The 24,086-nt window shown below is 42.5% G+C and overlaps 1 protein-coding gene across 1 annotated transcript; it reads left to right on the top strand.

Moving 5' to 3' along the window:
- The first annotated feature begins 7,640 nt into the window (after positions 1 to 7,640).
- Positions 7,641 to 19,829, top strand: DRG1 (developmentally regulated GTP binding protein 1). Its single transcript, XM_018557404.1, has 9 exons — positions 7,641 to 7,800; positions 9,658 to 9,781; positions 11,011 to 11,186; positions 11,264 to 11,333; positions 11,420 to 11,589; positions 14,942 to 15,072; positions 15,151 to 15,318; positions 17,297 to 17,419; positions 19,619 to 19,829. The coding sequence occupies exons 1-9, from the start codon at positions 7,759 to 7,761 to the stop codon at positions 19,716 to 19,718; spliced, it is 1,104 nt and encodes a 367-aa protein (XP_018412906.1). The 5' UTR covers positions 7,641 to 7,758; the 3' UTR covers positions 19,719 to 19,829.
- The last annotated feature ends 4,257 nt before the right edge of the window (positions 19,830 to 24,086 follow it).

Below are 24,086 nucleotides of genomic sequence, written 5' to 3'. Positions count from 1 at the left end.
TAATATTTTTGGTGCTGGGGTCCCCCCTCCCCAGATCTTTAGTGATCCATTCTGCGGGTATGTACAGGAGCACAAAACTATTCTTCCCCCAAATATCAGAGCAAGTGTAACATCAGGGTGCCATCTGCCTCCACAGCTGCGGAAATATGTTTTGTCAGTGTTATCTGCACCTAGGACATTGCCAGATCATCAGCCCATCACAGGTACTGGGGGGCACTGACAGCGACCAACACACTTTGGATCTTTGTCCTGATCCTAGAGGAACTGGATCACAACGTCATCTGTGTCATCCGGTCTGCTCAGCATTTTGTGCTGAAAGATCCAAAACAATATTGATAATCATAGAAGTTGGATCTGCTGACAAAGCAGAACATTCAGTGTGTCAATAATAAACGTTTATCTGCTTTCCTTCTGATTGGGGGGGGGGAGGAGCAGCTGCATCTTTGACCACCTCTAGAGATACATCATGCTGCTTTACAGCTCAGCCTGCATACAGCAGAACATAAGGAGCATGGATTGTCATATTTTATGGTGTTTGTTTTTATCATGTATTCCCGAATCCTGCTGCACTCCTTACCAGGTATCACTGTCAGCGTGGGTGCTTGAAGTGACCACGGATGGCGCCGCCAATACTGAAACTTGTTTAAGATGTCACCAGCACACCATCATGTCAAAACAAATAGTAACGTTTCGGCCCCACACGGTCCCCTTCATCAGGCTTGAAATTACATGTTTTTATCATGGACCCGAGTTTCTGTGAAACGTACACTCAGGAGAGCAGAGCTGCTTGAGGCAGTTATAAAATAACATATTGGTAGATTAAAGGGTATGTCTGCTTTCCCAGGCGAATTTGGGAAAATGGAATCCAATCTGGCCCCCTCTCCCCCGCTATACTTACCTTTAGGCAAATGCTCCTTCCCCTCTGCCGGTGCGGCTGTACTATCCGTACCCCATACTGCCATCAAGTGCAGCCCTGCGCTCTGGATTTTGAATTTCACTTGCAAATGGTGAGCACTAATTGCTAGAAGTGCGTCTCATTGGTCAGGTGACCGTGCTGACCAATGAGTGCTCGCCATTTGCAAGCGAAATTTAAAAGCCAGAGCGCAGGATTGTGCAAGACGGCAGTACGGGGTATGGATAGTACATCGGCAGATGCGAAGGAGCATTCGCCGAAAGGTAAGTATAGCGGGGGGAGGGGCAGAAGGAGCCAGATTGGGGGGGGTGATAAAATTTTCCCAAACTGACCGGGGAAAATGGAATTTCCCTTTAAAGTTGAACTTTAATCTTATATTTTGCCTTCCCTTGTTCCTCCTTCATCAACATGCTAATGCAAATATTACATTAAATGACTCCCGGCCAGCCGTTGTAAAAAAGCGGACGGACAGGAGCTTCCTAGATCTGAGCGGGCGTTTTTGAACGTCTACTTAGCCACAAGCGTGAGCGGGAAAGTATCGCTTGTATAAGCTGCCGGTCCGTGTCCACCCCCTCTCTGCGGCCCCCTTTCCGCTGGTCTGGGGCTCCGCTGTGCCTGGTGCGAGTTTGGGACTAGCATAGTGGCTCTGTGACAGGGGATCAGAGGGAGATTGGTATACGATTTCCCTCCGGTGTCAGAATGCGGAAATGATGTATATTACATCACTTCCGCATTCTTGTGTCATTCTCCAGCTTCAGAAGCTGATGAAGCAGATCTCTGCTTTATCAGCTTCTTTGGGGGTCCCTATGTGACATTAGGGGTCTTGGAGACCCCTGATGTCTCTATAAAGGGGACCTGTCACATCTCTTTGCTATCACATAGGGGGTTTCTTATCCCCCTATGTGATAGCAATAAAGTTAAGGGGGGAAAATAAAAAGTTGCAAGAAAAAAATGTCAAGTTACACATGAAAAAGATTTTTAAAAAACACACAAACATTTCTAAAGTCCCCACCCATACATACACGTAAGACTGAAGGAAAGGCTGGAAATCAACTTTACATAACTATATAGAGGAAAGAAAGATTTTCACAGTTAAAATGTAACGTTTGCTTCACACTGACACAAATGATCAAGCTGGGCAGTAATAGGATTTTGCAGCCCTCTGACTATCCATTGGGCCCTTTTGGTTGATACCATGAACATCAGTCTATAAGGTCGTACCATGGAATACAGAATTACTCTGGGGTTGATTTAGAAAAAAATTAGAGGCATAATATTCAGCTTATGTTCACTTTCTACACATGTACCGTATTTTTCGCTCCATAAGACGCACTTTTCCCCCCCCAAAAGGTGGGCAAAAATGCCTGTGCGTCTTATGGAGCGAATGTGTGAGAGCTGAGGCGGCAGGGCTGACAGTGTACCCAGGGGTGTGGAATCCATATCGCCTGGGACAGGCAGTCTCGGGCACCGGGCGAGTAGCTTTTTTGTACATTTAGCCCTGCTCCGGACAAGCAGAGCTAAACGTATATTGTGCAGCTGCTGCTCGTTTTTATACAAGTGATCTGATTAGATCACTTGTATGAAAGGAGCAGCAGCGATCCTGTCCGGCCCTCCCCCCCGCCGTGGTTTTCGGGGTCCCCCGCTCCTCCTCTGTTCAGATGATGTTTCAAAATTGTGGATTTTCCATCACTTTCTGTCCCAGTGAGAATAGCCAGCAGGACAAATACAAAGGAGGTACTTCCCTGTGCAGGGACACAGATAGCAATAAAAATCAGACAGGGGTTCAACGGCCCCTTTTAGACGCCCTTTGCGAGAAGGTCCGTCTGTCAGTATTTCAGGCGGACCTGATCAGAAGCCCAATGTTAGTCTAGAGGCAGCCGAATCTAAATGGACATGTCAGTTTACAACTGGTTATTCCCGGCTCCGGCCAGGTCCTGAAAAAACAATGGGTCAGAGTTCTGTTTCGACTGAGCTGACCGTGCTGGATTGGAGGTAATCTGATGTAAACAGAGACATGTCCGTTTACATTTGATTCCCCATAGACCAATATGGGTCTGGTATTTTCTTTTTTTTTTCTCCACCGCAGGATGAAGGAAAAAACTGGGGTGACACGGAGTGACATCAGAAGGGGATCCGTGCATGGATCCCCTGTGGAGCAGAACTGGAGGTGCCCATCTGAAAGGGGCCTAACCCTTCCATACTACATCCAAACCTAAAAAAAGTTGATACACTTTAACTTAAAGGCCATTTCCACCTTTTGCGGAGGTATTTAAAAAAAAAACATGCCAGCATTGTACACTGAGTGCACATGAAGCAGGCATATGCAGTTGCTGTATATGAACACAGAAACTTACGTTTTTTTGTTAGCTGTCCTATTCACATTCTCATGGAAATGGCCGCCTCTGTGTTTTGTAAGCATTCTGTGTATATTACAGCTGAGCTCTCCACCCCTCTATTCATTAGTATTCATACTGGCACCCCCTCCCAGGACAGTGTATTGTGTGCAAAGACAGAGCTGGAGGTGTTTAGTGATTGTGTTACACAGAATCACAGGGAGGGGGACAGCTGTATACAGCCTGCTTTACAATTCGACCCTAGAATCAGACTGAGTTTCATGTGGAGAACATTTTGAATTTATAGGATTCAGGCCTAATAATACGTTCAAAAAAAATGAAGACAACCTGCAATGTGAGTCATAAAAAATGTGCACACATATAACTCATCACTGCACCTCTAATAAAATATTGGAGTGGGGCTGAACTAAATGGTTTTGCTTTGTATAGAATAAATAGTTTGCTTTAGAGCACAAGTCCTTTACGCCATTTAGCAGTCAAAATCCATGTTAAATTGTATGTCATTCTCATAACTGGAAATATAAAATAAAGATGAAAAAAAAAATACATGTTAAAGAATACAGGCTTATGTCTAATAGAAGTTATTTCCCATGAAATAGGTGGATAGGGTGTGGCAAGTTTACTCCCAAAGCGTACCCCTGCTTAGCAAATTAAAGCCCATTAACACCTTTGTGGAGGTGTAAGAAAAATGGGGGTGATTTTAACTAATAATATGAATAACAATAATAATATGAATATTAATAAAAAATATCCGTATTATTTATCAACACCCACTTCTTACTGCTTGAGAGGGGTAGGTCAGCTAAGAAACACACACCATAAACTGTAGGTTTAAAATAATATAATATAACAGGAATTTAAACATACACAGCTTGATTATTGATAAAGAAAATATTACAGTAATAACAAAAACACCAAATCATATCAAAAGTACTACACACAGGAACATTAGCACCGCAATAGTAAACCAACAATATTAAACAACACTTCTAAACCAGGGAAAAACACTAACCCAATACCTCTACAACACAAGCATTATATTGTCATCTGGTTGACATAACTTGTCAAAGAAATGTACGGCTATTACCCATCCTGTAAGATTTACACAGGTTCTGGACTGTGGTTCCCAAAATGGCTTCCTCTCAGATGGCCTCCTCTCAGCTGGGCCTCTCTCCCAAAATGGCTTCCTCCTCTCAGGGCCTCTATCTCAACATGGCTTTTTTTCCTCCGAGGGCCTCATCCTCTTTATTCTAACTATACCCATTCGCTATCATTAGAATCCCCTGATTGGTCCACGAAACCTAAGCAGAGCTGTCTCACAACAGTGGTTGGATGGCAGCTAAGGCCCTATGATCAAATCACTCCTAGGTCATCCATAAGCCGTCTGGTTCTATTTTGTCTGAGAAGAGTATATATATATGCATGTTATCTTGTGTTCATGTCCTATACAATGGATACTCCCAAAATATCACTTGGTGTAAAACCACTTGTACATTTTAACATATCAAGGTGTCCATTGATCTCAGAGAACAAAAGGGTTGAGATCTGCAGGGCATATTAGCATGCTAAAAAAAAAAATTCCTTTTATTTACAAGCCCAAATACAATTCGATTCAGGTCTGTGGCAACCGTACATCCTTTTGTCAAGTTACACCTTTTTAAGAATCCTCCACTATATACACATATTAATTCATTAAATTAATATATAAATTGTTTTCATTTTAATATGAGCCTTGGGATTTCTTAGAGGTATTAAAAAAACAACCCCACACATGTCAGCAATGTACACCGAGTTTACATGAAGCAGGCATATGAAGTTGCTGTACACAAACACAGAAAGCAGTGACAGCAAGCTCCGCCCAACTGTTTACAGTTGTAACACGGTGCGCCATGATTGGGCAAAGTCAACATGACTTTTCCCAATCATGGCTCTCACTGTTCTCTGTGCCCTGATTGGGCAAAGTCTTGCACCTGACCTGTGGTCAGGTGCAAGCCTTTAGCCAATTAGGGCTTCACAAGGCGCATTGCCTTGTGGGGCGTTCAGTGGTCGAACAGACCGCCGAACGCCCTTATAGTTCCTGTGTTCGGCGAACACACCAACTAGCGATGTTTGAGTCGAACTCACGTTCGACTCGAACATCGAACCCAACCCTAGTCGCGGCCCACTGCGCTGAAAAAAAAAGTACTCCATGCTTTTTTTCAGCGGATGCCATCGCAATGCAGTGGTGAGAACTGAGCCCATTCGTAACAAGCCAAATTGCCTTGTCTAGCATTTGGGCTGCGCTGGAAAAAGTGGCCAGCTTCTTCCATTTTTGCCAATGGTGTCAGTGCCAGATTTGTGTATTATAAAAAAAAATGAATGAGCTTTTTTCAGAGAACTTGTAAAAACGTAATAAAGTTAAGTGTAAAAAAAAAAAAAAAATTGCTTACAAAATAAATAAAAATGTACACACACAAAACAAAAAAAAAACACAATTTTTTTTAAAAGTCCCTCACCCCCACATAGATGCGCAAAAATGCGTTAGATGCGCTTATTTGCAAAAACGAGGATTGCTCCAATTACGCTGCACGTGTTACATATCGCCGCGAACATTGCAATGAGAGCAATAATTCTCGGGCCATCAATCACTGATAAAACTAAACCGATGAGCGGTAAAATCTTTTAAAGCGTCGCCTATGGCCAATTTTGGCTATGGTGTTTTTTTGCGATTTCGCACAATTTTAAAGCTTGACATGTTTGGTGTCTATTTACCTGACGTGACCCTGTCTTTTATATTTTACCAAAAATTGGGTAAAAATGATTGTTTCCTAAAATAATTAATAAGGGAAAACCATTTTTTTTAAAATATTCGCTACTTTTTTTGTTATAGAGTAAAAAATACAACCCCCAGTGGTGATTAAATACCACCAAAAGAAAGCTCTATCTGTCCCCAAAAAATGGTATAAAATTCATTTCAGTACAGCATTGCATGACGGAATAAATGTCAGTCAAAGTACCGCAGCGCTGAATACTTACCTGGATGGGAAGGGGGTGTAAACACCCCTGTCAGCAAGTGGTTAAAGGAGAACTATGAGGTGAGTGAAAATCACTCACCTCATAGTTCGAGCCGACCTGTGACAATTAAACTGTCACACGTCGACTCAATAGATCGGGAAGCGAGCGAACACAGCATTGCTCGCTCACTTGTCAATGATGTTTAGAACTATGGGGAAAAACACTGACCCCATAGTTCTCCTTTAAGTAAATGTTCACGCAGCAAACAGCTCTGAGAACAGGATTGGCAGGGCATTATGGCCACTAGACCCTTGGTTCTCAACTGGTTGGTCGTGACCCAAAAGTGGGTCGCGACCCGTGTTCAGTGGGTCGCGGCATGCCTTCCTCTTTTCTAGGTGAGAGTCTTCTCAGCCCTCCCTTACACAGCACTGTCAGTTCTCGCTCCAAGCAGCCATTTATATGCTGCTTGGCGCAGTGTGTCAGCTTGAGGTGAGATAGGATGGGGGTATGGCTGCGAGGATGCTCCATCCATTTGTCTATTGCTTACAGCTTCCCTCGCATAGCCTGTAGAGGTGCCTGGACCGGAGTGGCGTCACGTTCTGGCTCCCGCCATTTCTACAGGGCGCGCAAGGGGGCAGCAGCCCACACTGGACCCCAGGCTGAGGATCCACTTCAGTTCTCGTAAGGTAGTGAGACTGGGTGGATCTGTGGTTGTGTGTCTGTCAGTGTTTTTGAGGGCCTATTTACACTAGTACAGAGCGTTAATAGAACAATCCTGTGCGATTAATTCACTATACCATGCAATCACAGCTACTACAGTGTGGGAGGTGCTTTGCGCTGTAATTCATTTGAATGGCACCCCAAACGCACCTCCCGCCCACAGTTCAATCGCCCACACCGGGCCGTGCGGTACCGCAATGCCGTGCCTTCCATTGCAGTGCAACTTGGGTCGCAACTTAATGACCAAGGACAAATGTGGGTCCTGAGGTTACACAGGTTGAGAACCACTGCACTAGACCAAGCATGGGAAATTCCTCTTCTCCTCAGCTCTCTCTCTCCTTTGAACTACTTCAGCAGCATAGGTAGACTAGTCACCCTTTTCTGTACCTCCCTTTTGCAGAAGGCCCAAGGGGGCCAGCTCTTCTGTCTATCCCTTGGCTCAGCTCTGATGTTATTACATATTCATGTTATATTAATAAGTGAGGAATATGCTGCTACGTTTTCTGCATATCATAAAATGAGCCACTGACACAAAAATGACCCATTTTCAGGCCCCGCCAATTTATTTCAATTGCCATCGCTAGAAACCCCCTCTGGAGGACTCAAGCGGCAGGGAGTACCATCGAGAAGGCGGCAGAAGACCTAGAGCGGCATTGAAATTGGTGACGTCACTGCCCATCGGTTTTCTCTCTGCTCGGTGCTTACCGCGCATGTGCAGTGGTGCTGCACCGTGTTCTGCCGGTTTCTCGGTGTCCAGCGACCGAACCGTGAGCCACCATGAGCGGCACACTTGCCAAGATCGCCGAAATAGAGGCCGAGGTGATTGTCAGGGGTTCTGTAGGGGAGGCCGGGGACTCTAACAGCTGTTAACAGGAGAACTTCGGCCCTGCATGTGTATGTGTGCATGGAGCAGATGCCGGGTCTGTCAGGCCATGGGGGAAGACGTGGCGTAGAATAATATTGGAGGGCTCGTTTAATTCAAGTGTTATGAACAATCGGATATGATCTTTCATTCAATTGTCATTGTGTGCTTCTGAGTGCTGAGTTGTGGTTGCTTTGGGTGAAAGTACAAACCTCTTTTGTGCTATAGTAGTTTATAAACTCATAGAGACATTACTAGGGGCATACTAAAAGGAATGACAGAATGGAATGCCCATAGACTTTGATAGGGTAATGGAATGCCCATAGACTGTAATGAAACCAAGCGGAATGCCCATAGAGAAGAATGGAAAGCAAAGTATCAATTTTTCTGCCTGCAAAGCTATGAAACATAGTCATCTTAATCAGACATTCCCTTATAATAGAATATCAGATGATGATGAATATGATTCTCCCTGTTTTCTATGGAATGACACCAACAATGCCCATAGAGTATCATGGGAAGAAAGATGGGCCTTGGAGTCAGAGCCATTTGACGCATCAAATAAATCTTTAGCAGGCATACTCTCCAAGCACTGTGCCATTTTTCAACATTGAGATTAGGTGGGATTAACACGGTGTCATTTGCCCTTGTCATTCCATAGAAAATAATAAACAATACCACGTAATCTCAATGTTGAAACATGCTACTGTGTTTGGAGAGTATGCCTGCTAAAGATTTATTTGATGTCAAATGGCTCTGACTCCAAGGCCCATCTTTCTTCCCAATCTACTCTATGGTCATTCCATTGTTATTCACCATTCATTCCATGGAAAACATGAAAAATCCCAAGTCATTTCTTTTGTAAACTCTGTTACTATACACGGGGAAGATCTGTGGTAAAGGTTAACTTGATATCTTTTTCAGATTTGCCTACAAATTATCTGATACTTTGCTTTCCATTATTATCTATGGGCATTCTGTTTGGCTTCATTATAGTCTATGGGCATTCCCTTACCCTATCAAAGTCTATGGGCATTCCATTCTGTTATTCCTTTTAGTATGCCCCCATTACTAAACCCTAGTCAGTATAGCAGACATTGCTACATAAACCCTAGGCAGTATGGGGGACATTGCTACAAAATCCCTAGGCAGTATAGGGGCCATTGCTACAAAAACCTTAGGCAGTATAGGGGACATTGCTACAAAAACCCTAGGCTGTATAGGGGACATTGCTACAAAAACCCTAGGCAGTATAGGGGACATTGCTACAAAAACCCTAGGCAGTATAGGGGACATTGCTACAAAAACCCTTGGCAGTATGGGGGACATTGTTATATAAACCCTAGGCGGTATGGGGGGCATTGCTACAAAAACCCTAGGCATTATAGGGGACATTGCCACATAAACCCTAGGCAGTATGAGAGTTTATCAATAGCCAGATTGATACCCAGTGGGCTCAGTTCACTAATCTATAACTCAAGGAATAGCGATCTTTATTTCAGCCATGTGACTATAATGAAAAAGTCTTATTGGACTCATCTGAAAAAAGTGTCAAATCCTTTTAAAAATAAGGATTTTTGCCTTGCCATTTGTTTGCTGCCATGCTAGATCTGTCTGGCAGCAAAATGTTACATAGGTAGGAGTATTTAATTACACCCACATGAGCCTTTACATTATATAGAGCTCTCTGTTAAGACAATCCTTTTCCCCCCCCCTGTATATTTGTGTAAATAAGCCCCATTGTGACAGGTTCTCCTAGCTTACTGCAAGCAGAATCATAAAACAAAGTAACCATGCTGTTGTCTACTTTCCAGATGGCCCGGACCCAGAAGAACAAAGCTACCGCACACCATCTTGGTTTGCTGAAAGCTCGTCTAGCTAAACTCAGACGAGAGCTGATCACCCCCAAAGGAGGGGGAGGAGGAGGCCCCGGTGAAGGTACATCTATTGACGTTTACCATAGCAGCTAAATTCTATTTGCTAACATGTATGTTTTTTTTTTTTTGTGGGACATAGTGGAAATTAGAAGGTCAGTGTGAAAAGTCAATTACATTTTTCTTTCTTGTTTACATTGTCATCAAATGTTAAAATTACGTATTAAACTTCCCTTTTTATCTTACCCCCATCATTTAAAATCTTTAATATATCAGCCTCTGTCTACAGCATAGGCTGTCATGAGATATGATAGAGCTCAAAGTTTTTTTTAAAATCTTTTGTAAAAACAAAAAAACAGTACATTTTTGTTTAAATTTATGTTATTTTGTAATGGTGACATGTAAAGTAATGATGGTTCCAATTTAAAATAAGAAATGTTCCGCTTATTCCTCTCCCCACAGTAGCAAAAATCAGCATGTTTTGTTATCGGTATGACTGACCATCTCGCATTCTGTCCAGCAGATGAACTGATGCACCAGCTCAGGCGATTACAGACATCAGTGAGGAGTTGGGCTTTGAAGTGGTAGCCAGTGCATTGTTCACTGCCCATTCACGATGCAGTCTGAGATCAAACAGACCAAGATGCCAGTGGCATCTGCACAGTTTCCAGTTGAGCATGTGCCCAGGTGTGGGGGGAGTTGTACTCATTTTATTGGCAAACAGATGACTGGCTCCAGTTACCTTAAGTTGCCAGTACTTAAAGCGGACCTTGCACTATATGCAAAGTCTGCTTATTTATTTAGGGCCCCCTTCCCCAGTCCATTACAATGCACTACAAGTAAAAACAAATATAGATAAAAGGTTATTTTAATACACTTACTTTACCTCATGCTCCTGTACCATAGGGGGTGACCTCACAATCCTTTGACAAGAACCCAGGGAATGCTGAGTAGCCCAGATCTCATGAGATGTTGTTGAAGCCCAGTGCAAGAATGTCTAAACATGGGATAGTTATTATTCCCTGAGATATCACTGAAAGGATGGTGACTTTGTCCTCGCCTAGGCACCAGGGGTGGAATAGTATATAAACTAAGTTTTTTTTTTACCCACAGGTTACAGGGGGACAGACAGTAAAAACAGAAAAAAAACTGACAGAGGTTTTAAGCCTTCCCTAATCTAAAACCAAAAAAAAAAAAAAGTTTGGATGAGAAGTGTACATAGTGATGTCCACATGTATTATTATCTGGTCTTTATGTGAAATGTATGTTTTCACCATGGATCCTTTCTGGTAGGTTTTGATGTTGCAAAGACCGGCGATGCTCGAATAGGATTTGTAGGATTCCCCTCTGTGGGGAAATCAACGCTTCTCAGTAACTTGGCTGGTGTTTATTCTGAAGTGGCGGCCTACGAGTTCACTACACTGACCACAGTGCCCGGAGTTGTGAGATACAAGGGAGCCAAGATTCAGGTACAGATAGTTAAAACAAAAAGCTATTGCTGAATGTCGCCCAAATGGCATTTGCAACATATTATTTGTTTTGCCAGCTTCTTGATCTCCCAGGTATTATTGAAGGAGCCAAGGACGGTAAAGGCAGAGGCAGACAGGTCATCGCAGGTGAGCTAGTTATTATTACCCATTTTTTGTATTGTTGCTATGGTGATCTATATCATATATAAATATATTTTTATTTTCTGTTATAGTGGCACGCACTTGCAATTTAATCCTTATTGTCTTGGATGTGTTGAAACCCCTGGGACATAAAAAGATCATAGAAAATGAACTTGAGGGTTTTGGTATCAGGCTAAACAAGAAGCCCCCAAACATTGGGTTCAAGAAGAAGGACAAAGGTGGCATAAATCTTACAGCAACGGTACGTTGTGGTGGCATCATGAGCACATGCGAAAACGATAATATACCGTTATCTCACGTCGTAATAGCATAATACATTTTTTTTTAAAAACTCTCGGTAGCAATTGGACATTTTCTGAAAGCTGAAGTTTTAACAATACAAGTCCCAACCACAGAGAGGTGTTGTCTATATGAATCGGATTAGATTTCAGCTTTCATTTCTTTACCCATGTTAGATACTGAGATTCTTATTTGGCCAGGACTGCTGTAAGGTGTGCGGAGAGGACCCCCACCACCTGCGATACTGAGAGCTAACATCTGCATGCCAGGGACAACATTCATCTGTTAGGACTGTAGATGGTGTGGATATCTGCCCACTAATGAAGCTATCATTACTGATTTAAAGGAGAACTATGGGGTTAAGGCTTTTCCCCATAGTTCTCCTTAGGGTAACGGGAGGACACAAACTAGCGTCCTCCCGACACCCTAAGCTCAGTATAGCTAGATAGGCAAAGCCAGCTGTCAATAACGCAGCTGGATGGATAAAGACATAATTGTCGGGATCCGCTTCAGCTGCGGCGTCTCAGTATACCGCGAGCAGTAGCTCGCCGCATATTGTGGCGTCTCAGTGTACTGCGAGCCACAGTATGCCGCAGAGAGCTGTGACAGGATCGAGAAGTGAGCGAACGCCGGTATGTGTTCGCTCACCTCCTGATCTACTGAGCCGACCTGTGACAGTCTCATTGTCACAGGTCGGCTAGAACTATGAGGTGAGTGAAAAGCACTCACCTCATAGTTCTCCTTTAAAGCTGGTTTAATCTGCTTTTATTTTTCCTTCCCTGTTTCCGTCTTTGTCCCCTCAAAAACATGCTAATTAAATTTATTAGATAAAACCTTTTCTGTTTTCATTACATACCTTATTTTAAAACCCAGTGACATCATCACTGGGTCTCTTTGCTTTTCTGTGCAATGTGGGCAGATCAGGGCTGGTGGGAGGGGCTAGCAGGGTGCTGTTACATAGTCGGGTTGAAAAAAGATGCATGTCCATCAAGTTCAACCTACATTGTGCCCTGAAAACAGAAGGCTGTGGTAATGCCCACATGTGATGCTGAGCCTCCATGATTGAGAGAAATGAAATCCAGTCACTGAGTGAGGCGGGTCAGGGAAGGAAAGTGCTAGTTGATGCTGGATGTCTTCCAGCAGGAAATGAGTCAGGTGCTATCTGACTTGCTGCAGCTTCTAATGCACACTGTGGTAAGCTCACAGTGTTTCGTGAAAACGAGGGAAAGCAGTTTCCATACAGGAGAGGAGCCTGTATAACTGTGCAAGATAAAAGGTAAGGCTGAGTTCAAGAGACAGAGAAACATGAGAAGTCCAAACAAACTCTAATACTCTCTTGGCTGATTAAAGTATAACTTAATCCAATTTTTTTTTTTCATAATATTTTTACTTTTACAGCTGACTCCTCCCCCGCACCGCCGGCCCGGCCTCCTGTGACCGCTGTCTTTGCCCCCACACCGCCCCTCTCCTCTGATCTGTCACAGGAGGCTGAGCGTTGCGGTGCGGGAGGAGAGCTCAGCCTCCTGCGACAATTGTCAGCTGTCCCACACCGCCGCATTCCTAGTCCATCACAGGAGGCTGAGCTCTCCTCCAGTACCGCCCTGCTCGGTCTCCTGTGACAGTTTCTCTCCTCCCCATTGGGACACAGAGCAGTGCCCAGCGGGGAGGAGAGAAAACGGATGCACCACTATTTCGGCCAAAAGTGCAATTTTAGGCCAATATGTTTCGGTGGCCGAAATTTCGGTGCATCCCTAGTTAAAACTGCTGTCGTATTTTTTTTTAATTTCACATCTGTGTCTCAATAGAAATTTCACTTTCTGTCCTGTAGATCCAATGTGAGGGGAATCCTTTTCTTAGACAGTTGTCATGGGAACAAGTGTCCTCATTGGAAGATTTCCCTTCTGTTCTGGTGGCAACTAAAAATGTTGAATTTATCAATCACTTTCATTCTTGGTGACAAGGAGAATTAAAGAGAGTAAATCTTCCCCCTAACGGGACATAGGTGGCAATAGAAACCTGACAAGGGTTTTTGCTCACCACTATATCCAAATCTAAGTTTTGCCTTTTAGTTTTACTTTAATGCAATGTGCCTCAGCACTCAAAGCGTGTGCATTAGCGCACATCAACTATTGTATGAACGAGCCTTAAATGTAACACTGTTCATTACCACTCCCATGACTATACCTTAATCCTGTTTTCTCCCCAGTTTTTTTTTTTCCAGGCATCATTGAATGGCATCATCTTCTTCCTGGACTATGATGTTTACTCATGAATGACACAGTCATGTAGAATGTTACTTGCTCACCTGCTCAGTAGCTTTTAGGGCTCATTCACACTAGTTTTAGCGTGTGGGCTAGTGTGCTTGTGGCGTGAACGGGGCACATGCAAAACAGTTGTATTCTATGTGCCCTAGCGATGACTGGTGTTGGATCAGTTGCTGAAAAAGCATAGTCACCTCTATCGGTCTGAATGAGCCCTAATGTTCTTGGTGTGTACTCCTGTCTTCCATCTTGGGAGCTGCTAGAAAGTTACAAGAGTTACAGTTGGTGATCACTGGGGAAGGGGAGACTTAGGGAAATAATAGGGAAGGGGAAATAATTCCTCCTACCGTACCTGCAGCAGACTGATGACATCACTTTTGCAAGACAGTCCTCTTAGCCAGAGGTAAATCCACTTTATTGGAGCTCAAGGACTAATTTTTAATCATTAACAGTAGGGATGCACCGATACCGATTCTCATACTCGCCCAAATGCTCCCATACCGGAACTTCCGTAGGGGAACATCGAGCCTGCTTCCCGTGTGATCAGGAAGCTGGGCGGCGAGTAATGACAATCAGCATGGAGTCGGTTTCCAGGCCAATCAGGAAGCTGGGAGGCAGGTCATTACTCACCACCTAGCTTCCTGATTAGCCGGGAAGCCAGATCGATGCTGATTGGCTGTGAAGCCGGTTTCCAAACAAGCTCAATAATGCAGGTTAGACAAAATGGAGTCAGCTTCTCGGGCAATTAGATTGCCCAGGATGCTGGCTCCATGGCAACGGAAGCACCGGTATCTGTACTCGGTATCGACGAGTACCGAAAGCAAAGTATTGGTACCTGTACTCGATACCGAAAAAACGGTATTGGTGCATCCCTAATGAACAGTATTGTTTCTGTATTTTGTGTCTTTTACGGAATTCACTCATACATGATAAACAATAGGTTTACTCAACCAGCTTCAAAACCTATACATCCTTGATCACCTTACTACCATACCATTATAACTTGCTTCACTTTGTTTTTTACACCATATGTGTACAATTTGCTTTATTTAGTGTACTCAAAGTGAGTTGGACCTTGAGACTGTAAAGAGCATCTTGGCAGAGTATAAAATGCACAATGCAGATATCACCCTACGCAGTGATGCCACAGCCGATGACTTGATTGATGTCGTTGAAGGAAACAGGTATGTATAGACAAGTGGCTGAATGTTGCAGTATAAACACAGGGCCACACTCGTTCATCTATAATATTTGTTTTCCAGGGTTTACATCCCCTGTATCTATGTGCTAAATAAGATCGACCAGATTTCCTTGGAAGAGCTTGATGTGATTTACAAAGTGCCACACTGTGTGCCAATTTCGGCTCATCATCGTTGGAATTTTGATGATCTGTTAGAAAAGATTTGGGATTACCTGAAGTTGGTGCGAATGTGAGTAAAAATGAATGGAGTTCCCCTGACTTCCCTCTTCCCGCTCCTTCTCCCTCTTCTCTTCTTCTTGGTCTGCTGTTTTCTGCTATTGCTGTCCTTTTCTTCCTGCTGCTTGCCTCTTTGCATGCTATCTCCACTGTATGATCTCTGTTGGTGAGTTTAGGTCTTTTGCTGCCACTTGGCTTCTTTTGGTGCATTTTCTCATTGTCTCGGTTGCTTTGCAAATGTCTCCTTAGCAGTATCATCTTATGTTAACTTGGCATCAGTAGCATATCCAGGGTATGGCACAAGCCTTGGGTGCCACTTGGAAAGGGGGGGCGGGGTGCAGCTGTGTGGGTCAGCAAAAGTTCTTTGGCCCACGGAGACAGCTGACTTTTTTTTCTCCTCACCCATGCACATCTTTCCGTCCAGCTCTTATCAACCAAGGAACGCTCTGACTGCCTTACCGCCCAGCTCCTGGCAGCCAGTGACATTACTAGCTGCCAGAAGCTGGGTGGGAAGCCAGCCAGACTGTCCCTGGTTGCTAAGAGCTGAGCCGGAAGATGTGTATGGGCTATACACATCTCCTGGCTCAGCTCTTAGCAACCTGAGATGCTCTGGCCAGCATCCTGCCCAGCTCCTGGCAACCAGTGACATCACTAGTTGCCAGGAGCTGGGCAGGATGCAAGGGGAACAATTGGTTGTAGATCTGCCTCTGCTTAGCAAGGCCCATCATTAGTCTGAAGTATCTTGGTGGGTTTGCTTTCTTATCCTCCTGCTCATTTGTAGTTGATGCAGCTTTTTGTACTATATGGCTATATTTTATATAACTGGTTTGTTAGAACCTTTTATTGTACAATTTGTATTGAATACTGTTGGTATATGTGCACTGTAAAGGTTAATAAAAATTTATTGTAAAACAATTTTGCATTCTAGAGAGGTTTAGTATAGTGAATTGTAACCTTGTAATATGAGGTGCATGTTCTTATGCCAGCTCCAGAGTACCACTTCAAATCGATTAGACTTTTATGTTTATTTGAATTCCTCTGGAGTGTTCACATTGTGGGTTTTAATGCATTCTGTACTAGTCAGGAACCACAATAGAACTAAGCTGATCTTTCTGCTATAGAACGATCTCAGTAGTGCATTGTTAGAAAATGCAGCAGGTTGCTTCTATTTCTATAGAGATCAATGAAAGGATTGCTTATAAAAGGGTTCCTTTCACTGACTTGGAGACATTACATTACTTTGAATAAGGCCTGTCCTTAAAGCGCACCTTTACACTCAAAAATGAAATTCTACGAACGCACCCCTCTATGTATGATTAATAATAACATAGACATGTCAGGTGTAAAATGCTGTGATTATGGAATACTTACACTTGCAGAGCGTTCACTTGCTGCTTTGAAAGGGCAAAATTACTTCAGTTTGCCAAAGCAATGCACACTGGGATTGCCTTGTCATCAGCAGAGCATCTCATCTGTAATCTCAGAGAAAGGCATTTTCCTCCCCTGAGATGATGTGCATGGTCACATGTCTGGTCACATGTGCCACAAATCCAGGAAGTAATATGAGATCTAGTAATCTGCCCTTAGTAAACATGGCCACTTCCAGAAGACTGGGGAAGAAAAGAGCAATAAGGTATTAAAGTATACAAAGCTGGCAATTATGTAGAAGTATGTGTTTGTAGATTGTCATTACTAAACATTTCTAAAGGTGTTTGTTGTCATTCTAAAGCTATAGGTAAAGTTCCTCTTTAAGGTGAGGGCAGACAGAAATGTTTCCCTGCAATATTTTTTATTGCATATGAAATGTATTGTTCACCCTGACCTAGTGATCACTTCAATAGCATGGAAGCTATTGTGATGCCCCCTTCCTTTCAGAGAGAAAAATTAATTCAGCTTGTTGTATTTGATGAGAGGATTTGTAGCTATGAAGACCAGACCTTCTTTTTTTGCTAGTTTTCCTTAAGTTGTATGTATCTGTTACTCTCTTTTAGTTACACTAAGCCAAAGGGACAGTTACCAGACTATACTTCTCCTGTTGTCCTTCCTGACTCTCACACAGCAGTGGAAGATTTCTGCACCAAAATTCACAAAAACCTCATCAAAGAATTCAAATAGTAAGTATTTAATATGACTTTTAGAAGTGAGGTTTTCCTGGTATTTCTCACCCAATGTTATTCCGTAATACTATATATATGTTTGCATTTATACAATATTGATACATTGTTTGGGCAAAATTATTTGAAATCTCTTCTAAATCATTGGGGGGGTCTACAAGAGTCTAATCCATGTTAATGCCCTTGATTTTGAAATGTAACGTCTGATTAGTTTTTATATAGGTGTGATGTTCAGGTATCCACAAACATTTGTCCATATCGGTATATTCCACAGAGCTTTACTGATAAGTCTCTTCCCCTAAAAGAACCAAGCAAATCTACCAAGTGTTTTTTTGGTTAGGGCAAGACATATAGGGTCTGTCTCCGGAGATGTACAGACATGTACACTGAGTGGCCAGATTATTATGACCACCTGACGTTTGTAGGCAAATTAGCTATAATTTGGCGCTGAAGTTGCTAGAGGGCCAGACCATTATAAATAGGGAAGCAGGTTGTTTACCACGACAGTAGAAGTGATTTTTTTCTGAAGATATGAGTAAATAACGCGATTCAACAGCCTTTGAACGTGGGATGATTGTTGGTGCTCGGAGCCATAGAGCGAGTATCGGCAAAACAGCAGAATTTGTTAAATGTTCAAGAGCAGCTGTTGTTAAAGTGTTTAAAGACCGGACTGTCAGCCGAAAATCTGGGTCTGAACGTGCGAATTGTGGCCGTCAGCGACTAGTCAATGTTAGGGCAGAACGGAGAGTGGCAAGACTGGTACAAGACAACAGAAGGGCAACAGTGCAGTGTCAGATTCCTCGCATCACCTTTCATCATCTCGTGGAGTCACGAGGCGGCCCAACGAAGTCATCTCGCGGCCCAACAAAGTTCTGATGGGGTGGTCATAATAATCTGGCCACTCAGTGTATATCTGTGTGTGTATATTTACGTTAAATTTGATATTGAGGTAATTCCATTCCTTTTTGGTAACTAGTATGACCTCCTTTTTGTTGCCATTGAAATACTAAGTCACTAATCACCTCTGTGGGGGCGATGACATAAGGTATTTTGGTCTAGCCCTATACGTATATGTTTTAACTGACTGGGATCAGGACTTTGTCTTAGCCTTTCTAAAATACAGAGCTTCTCCTCTTTGATTCATTGCATTTTTGTTCATTCTTTTTTTCTGTGATTCCTTTTCTTTTCTTCTGTAGAATATTATGATGCAGCTTGAAATGATTTATCAGTCATAGTGTTCAAGCTATTCAGGCCCCACGACAGCCCTACTCCATTATACATAACCTTGCTTTTCAGTTGGTGAGAGTTTGGTGTTGTCATTTTTGTTTTCTCCAAACATAACGTGCTGACAACAGAACATTTTAGTAGTGTTTTTAGGTCCCCTGATGTCTTTAGCAGATTCAAGACATATTTTGATTTCTTTTATGTTCATTGATTTTCTTTTGGTAGACTCACGAATATGTAGTAGATGCCCATGGATCCTTGTCATCCCTAGGGTTCTTTATCATTCATATGACACTTTGTACTGGTCATTGGAGGACAATTGCTTCTAAGGGCAGTAGCCTCAGTGTTCCTTTTCTTCTATTTTATAAATGCTCTACCAGTTTGAGCCCAATGGAGGTGCTTGTCTTTAGAAATCATTTTGTTACTCTGCAGCTGTACAAATTTCATCAACAAATCTCCACTATTGATTAGGCCATATTCTTGTAAATACTTGACAAGTTTTTTTGTGTGAAATATGATCTGATCATCTAGGTAGGGGTTTTACAAATAAAATATAAAAAAAGAGGAAAAAAACGTAAAAAAAAAACACTTTTTTTCCCAGTTTTGATTTGTAGTAGTTTTTTAACAAAACCAGCATAGCTAAAAAAAAATGCAATACATTCATTCATTTATTTGTCCCTTATTTTTAATTTTTTTACACTTTTTTTTTAATCTTTTTTTTTTTTACTAAATAACTTGTCACGTACAGTGTACGTGACGAGTCATTTGGTCCCTTTGTGGCTGGACGTACAGTGTACGTCTCCCGTCACGAAGGGGTTAATCAAAGGGACAGGAAGTGAGGAAAAAATATTCCTAATAGGATCACTAGCAGGTACCTGCCATATATTCAAAACTCTTCCCCACTTTCTCCAAATATATTTAAAAAAAAAGTCTAACGCGGGGCTTTAAAAACTCTTCTTTGCTTTTTTTCCACAGTGCCTTGGTATGGGGATCCTCTGTCAAGCACAACCCACAGAAAGTCGGTAAAGATCATGTCCTAGAAGATGAGGATGTTATTCAGATTGTGAAGAAATAATCCTGACCTTCCTCCACATTTTATCATTGGTTGTCGGCACACATTAAACATTGTTGCCTGTTCTCCCATTTGTAAATATCGCAGTGTCAATAAATTCTCTTTAAAACAGTATTTTGTTCATAATTTTTTGGAAGGAGATTAAAAATGATGTCAAGGTTATATAATTATCAGTCTCAAATTATTATATTTGACACCTTTACATTTATAATGCAGGTTCCAGCAAACCTTTCCTCCCATATTAATGCTGAACATCATTCAGTTAAACACTTCACCCACTTGTGTATTCATTTCTAAAAATGTAAAAAAAACGTTTTCAAAATACAAATATTACAACTGTTGGTTTAGGGTTCTAAAGGATGCAGGTGGTTTAAAAATTTTAAACAGATTTAAATTGTCCCCTTATTTACTTTGTATAATCAACACCCCTCTGGGGTTTTTTTTTGAAGCTCCACGGTACGTGCATTGTTAAAAAAAAGTGAACAAAAGTAAACCGTGACAACGCAGCACAAAAAAAAGTGCATGAGGGTGCTTGGTCCTCTTCCAAAAAAACCAAAATGGCAATATCCCTGAACCCCCTGGGGTGCAAGGCCCTCTCGTCCACCTAGCAGTTAAGGCAGGCAGGCCCTGATTCTTAAGGACCAGCCACAGCAGGTCTAACAATCTATCTTTGTGAGAACCAGTAATCAAGGTGTAATTTATGCCCCTTGAAAGCTTCCTGGTGCTCCTTGGATTTTGGGCCCCTGTATGCAGTTAGGCTGTGAAAAAAAGTTGTGAGTGGTATCCCCATACTCAGAAAAAGTTGCAGAATGTCTTCTGGGGTGTAATGCTGAGTGTTAGATATCGCATTCATTTACAACTGTGTAAAAAAGAAAGTCATTTTTCACACCACAAACTCCCCATTCCAGTGTGCTCGGCCACTGAAACGCAAGCCGGCCGGCATTGAAGTCAATGGCACCGCAGACACACAATTTTTACCATTTTCATCCCACATGGTCTTCCCGTGTGGGAAATGCAATATGTGAATGGAGCCTAATTAAAAATAAACTTTTTTTTCAACCAAATAAATGTAGAATATATTTAAATGCATGAAGAAAGATTATTTGCAATGTTTCATAACAATGTAAGGATAGGTTTTTGTATTTTTTTTTCTTTTATATAGTAAAAAATGAAAACCTGAGTGGTGATTAAATACCATGAAAAAGAAAGCTCCATCCATCCCAAAGATATAAAAAGGTTTCTGGTACGGCATTACATAACTGAATAAATGTCAAAGTACCTCAGTGCTAAATACTGAAAAATGGCCTGGACAGGAAGGGAGAACACCCTGGTCATCAAGTGGTTAATGAGGTAGTACATGGTGCTCAGCCTGCTCACAAAGTTAGTCTTAAGAGAAAGTGGTCACACCTAAAGCTTTGGCATGGCTCTGGACTCGGTGTACCGTTAGCTGCAGAGTGCTATCTAAGGACAAGAAAGCACCAAATGCAGAGCCCAGTGCCCGAAGGTCACATTCCAGGCTAGTCCCACAATCGTCCAAATCCAGCAGGGTCCAGGTACTGCCTCCAAAGCTTTTACTGAAGATGCACTGATTTAGTAGCTGTGTATAGAGAACAGGCAGGGGTGCCAGCAAAAGAAAAAAATAAATCAAATTCTCAGTCTTGCTAAGGTACATAGGACATCAGCAGAAAACTGTTGGGATTATACTGGGCTGGCCCTTTTGTTTTTCAGTGCATTGCCACTTATACAACCAAATATGATAACACTTACATTTGTTACATGTTCCCATTCACATAAATTGGGTTTCCTTTAAAATTGTTTTTTTTAGGGAAACTCCAGCAGTGAAAAATACTGCTTAGCTCTCACTGTTGGAGGGGGGGCTGGGTTTCCTGTAATTATCCCTGTCTGTACAGAAGCAAAAGCCCTTTGTTATAATTTGGCCAAGACTCTCAGACCAGCAATACGTTGAAAATTGTTTAATGCTGGTCATACTCTACTCATCTGCGGTTTCCCTCCTCATATGCTAGGTTCACTGAAGAAACTTGGTAAAGCTCACACTGACACAGGTTTTAGCAGCAGTAAAGGGGGGAGGAATCAGGCTTGGACTTTTTTTTTGCAGGACGCACATTTTCATACGATGCGGACACCATCCTAGTGTAAACACACATTGGAAACTTTTTTTTTTTAGTTTAGCACTTTGCTGCGCATACCAAATTGGAAAACCACTGTGTGGACGGAGCCTAATGGCCACAAACATGTGGAATCCACATGCCTGTTAACATTTGTGGCGCACGGACAATGCTACTGCTATGGTATGGAATAGATGCCAGTAAGCAGATAAACTGTCCTATAGTCAGGCAAGCCTTCCCAGACTGAGGAAGATGGGTGCTCGTGCCGCAAGTGGTTCCCTTGATAGTATGCAGAGAGGTCTCTTTGAGGCAATGCATTTTATAGACCAGTGATGGCGAACCTATAGCACGTGTGCCACACAAGCGTAGGTTCTGGGGGCCACCCACTCCAGGTTCTCACCTGAGGTGCTCTGCACAGGCCTCTGGTGATCCACAGGTCTCCAAGTCACATTAGGTTTTTTTTATGATGGCACTGCGAATGGTGGTGGCCATCTTTACACCTGGCAGGTGCCCAGATCCTATTTAATAGATTGCTGAACTGGTGGTCCAGCGGAGGATCAGCATCGACATATCTCTAGCTGATGCGGCCCAACCTGATCGTTCACTCGTGCTCAAAAGGTAGGAGCAATAAGTATGGTTGATTCAGCCAGAGATGCAGATCACACTGATCCTCCACAGGACCACCAGGATATTCCCCTAGTGCCCCACTGGACTCCAGGCAATTTATTTTAATTATTAATTTTATGGTCAATAGATGCGTGTATTTATTGGTGTTTTTTTTTACAGGTGTGCGATGTGTTTCATTACATGTGTGATGTGTCTTTTATTGTGCGTTTCCCTATCTTGCCTAAGGCAGCGATGCTGAACATTTTTAAACCCCAGACTTATTTTCAGTGTTGGCACTTTGCAACGCATAATCAATTTCACTCAGTTTGGGGACTCCGTTTCAAAGTCTTTAGCTATCACTGATCTAGACAGTTTCTGCAGTCCAACACTTTTCAAAAGGTTTTCCACATCTGAACCGAGGGCTACAGCAATTTGAGCCAAATATTCTGTGGCCAAGGTCAGTCGCAAATCAATCAAGGTCACAGCTAGAACAGGGTTAAGAGAAGACCTGCCAATGAGAACAGTGCTCTAAATAGGGACGCCAACCACTTATCTGTAGTAGGTAAGTCGCCAGGATCGCTTCTGTTGTAAAGCCGACAGTCGGCTCTACAAGTTTAAACAGAGTCCCGGCGGCAAAAGTCGCCGGGAGTCTGTTTAAACAGCCCCGATGCTGGCAACGTACACTGTACGTCGTCAGTCACGAAGGGGTTAAAGTCAGATTCTTCTTCCACTGGGATGGTGGTTGCTTTGTTAAGATGGGATGGTGCAGAATCCATATAGAGGGGGTAGACAACAAAGTTCTCTTCAAATGGGTACAAAGGTTAGTAAAGGCATTGGGGGAGAACAAACATTTTATCCAGGCGTTTACAGTCTATAAAGACCGATCCAGAATAGTGGGTGCACTGGAAAGGTGTCAGTCTTAGGAGTTCTTAACCACGTCAAGACCAGGTGTTTAGACCCCCTTCCTGGCCAGGCTATTTTTCAGTGTTCAGCACTGCAGTACTGTGAAATGACATTTATTCGGTCATGCAACGCTGTATGGAAATAAATTTTATATCTTTTTTTGGGGAACAGATAGAGCTTTGGTGGTATTTAAATCACCTTTTTTGGTGGTATTTAATCACCTTTTATTTTTTACTATATTAAAAAGGAAAAACTATTGAAAAAAACGTTTTTTTCTTCATTATATTAGGAAACAATGATTACCAATATTTTTGGTAAAATATAAAAGACGGGGTCACGTCAAGTAAATAAGACACCAAACATGTCAAGCTTTAAAATTGCACGCACCAGCGCAATCGCAAAAAACTACCATACCCAAAATTGATCATAGGCGACGCTTTAAAAGCTTTTACCGCTCATCAGTTTAGTGTCATCAGTGATTGATAGCCCTAGAATTATTGCTCTCACTCAGACATTCGCAACAATATGCAACATGTGCGGTGTAATGGGCGCAATCGTCGTTTTCACACGTATGAGCACCCAACACCTGTTTGCATGCGTGTATGTATGGAGGGGGGGGACTTAAAAATTAATTCTTTATGTGTAACTTTAATTTTTTTCCCCACTTAACTTTATTGCTATCTCATAGGGGGCTAAGAAACCCCCTTATGTGATAGCAAAAGAAATGACAGGGGTC

Source organism: Nanorana parkeri, unplaced genomic scaffold, assembly GCF_000935625.1.
Source record: "Nanorana parkeri isolate BGI_ZX_2015 unplaced genomic scaffold, ASM93562v1 scaffold282, whole genome shotgun sequence".
Lineage (NCBI taxonomy): Eukaryota > Metazoa > Chordata > Amphibia > Anura > Dicroglossidae > Nanorana > Nanorana parkeri.
The sequence above is the reverse complement of the archived record's forward strand: the minus strand, read 5'-3'. Positions and strand labels throughout refer to the sequence as shown.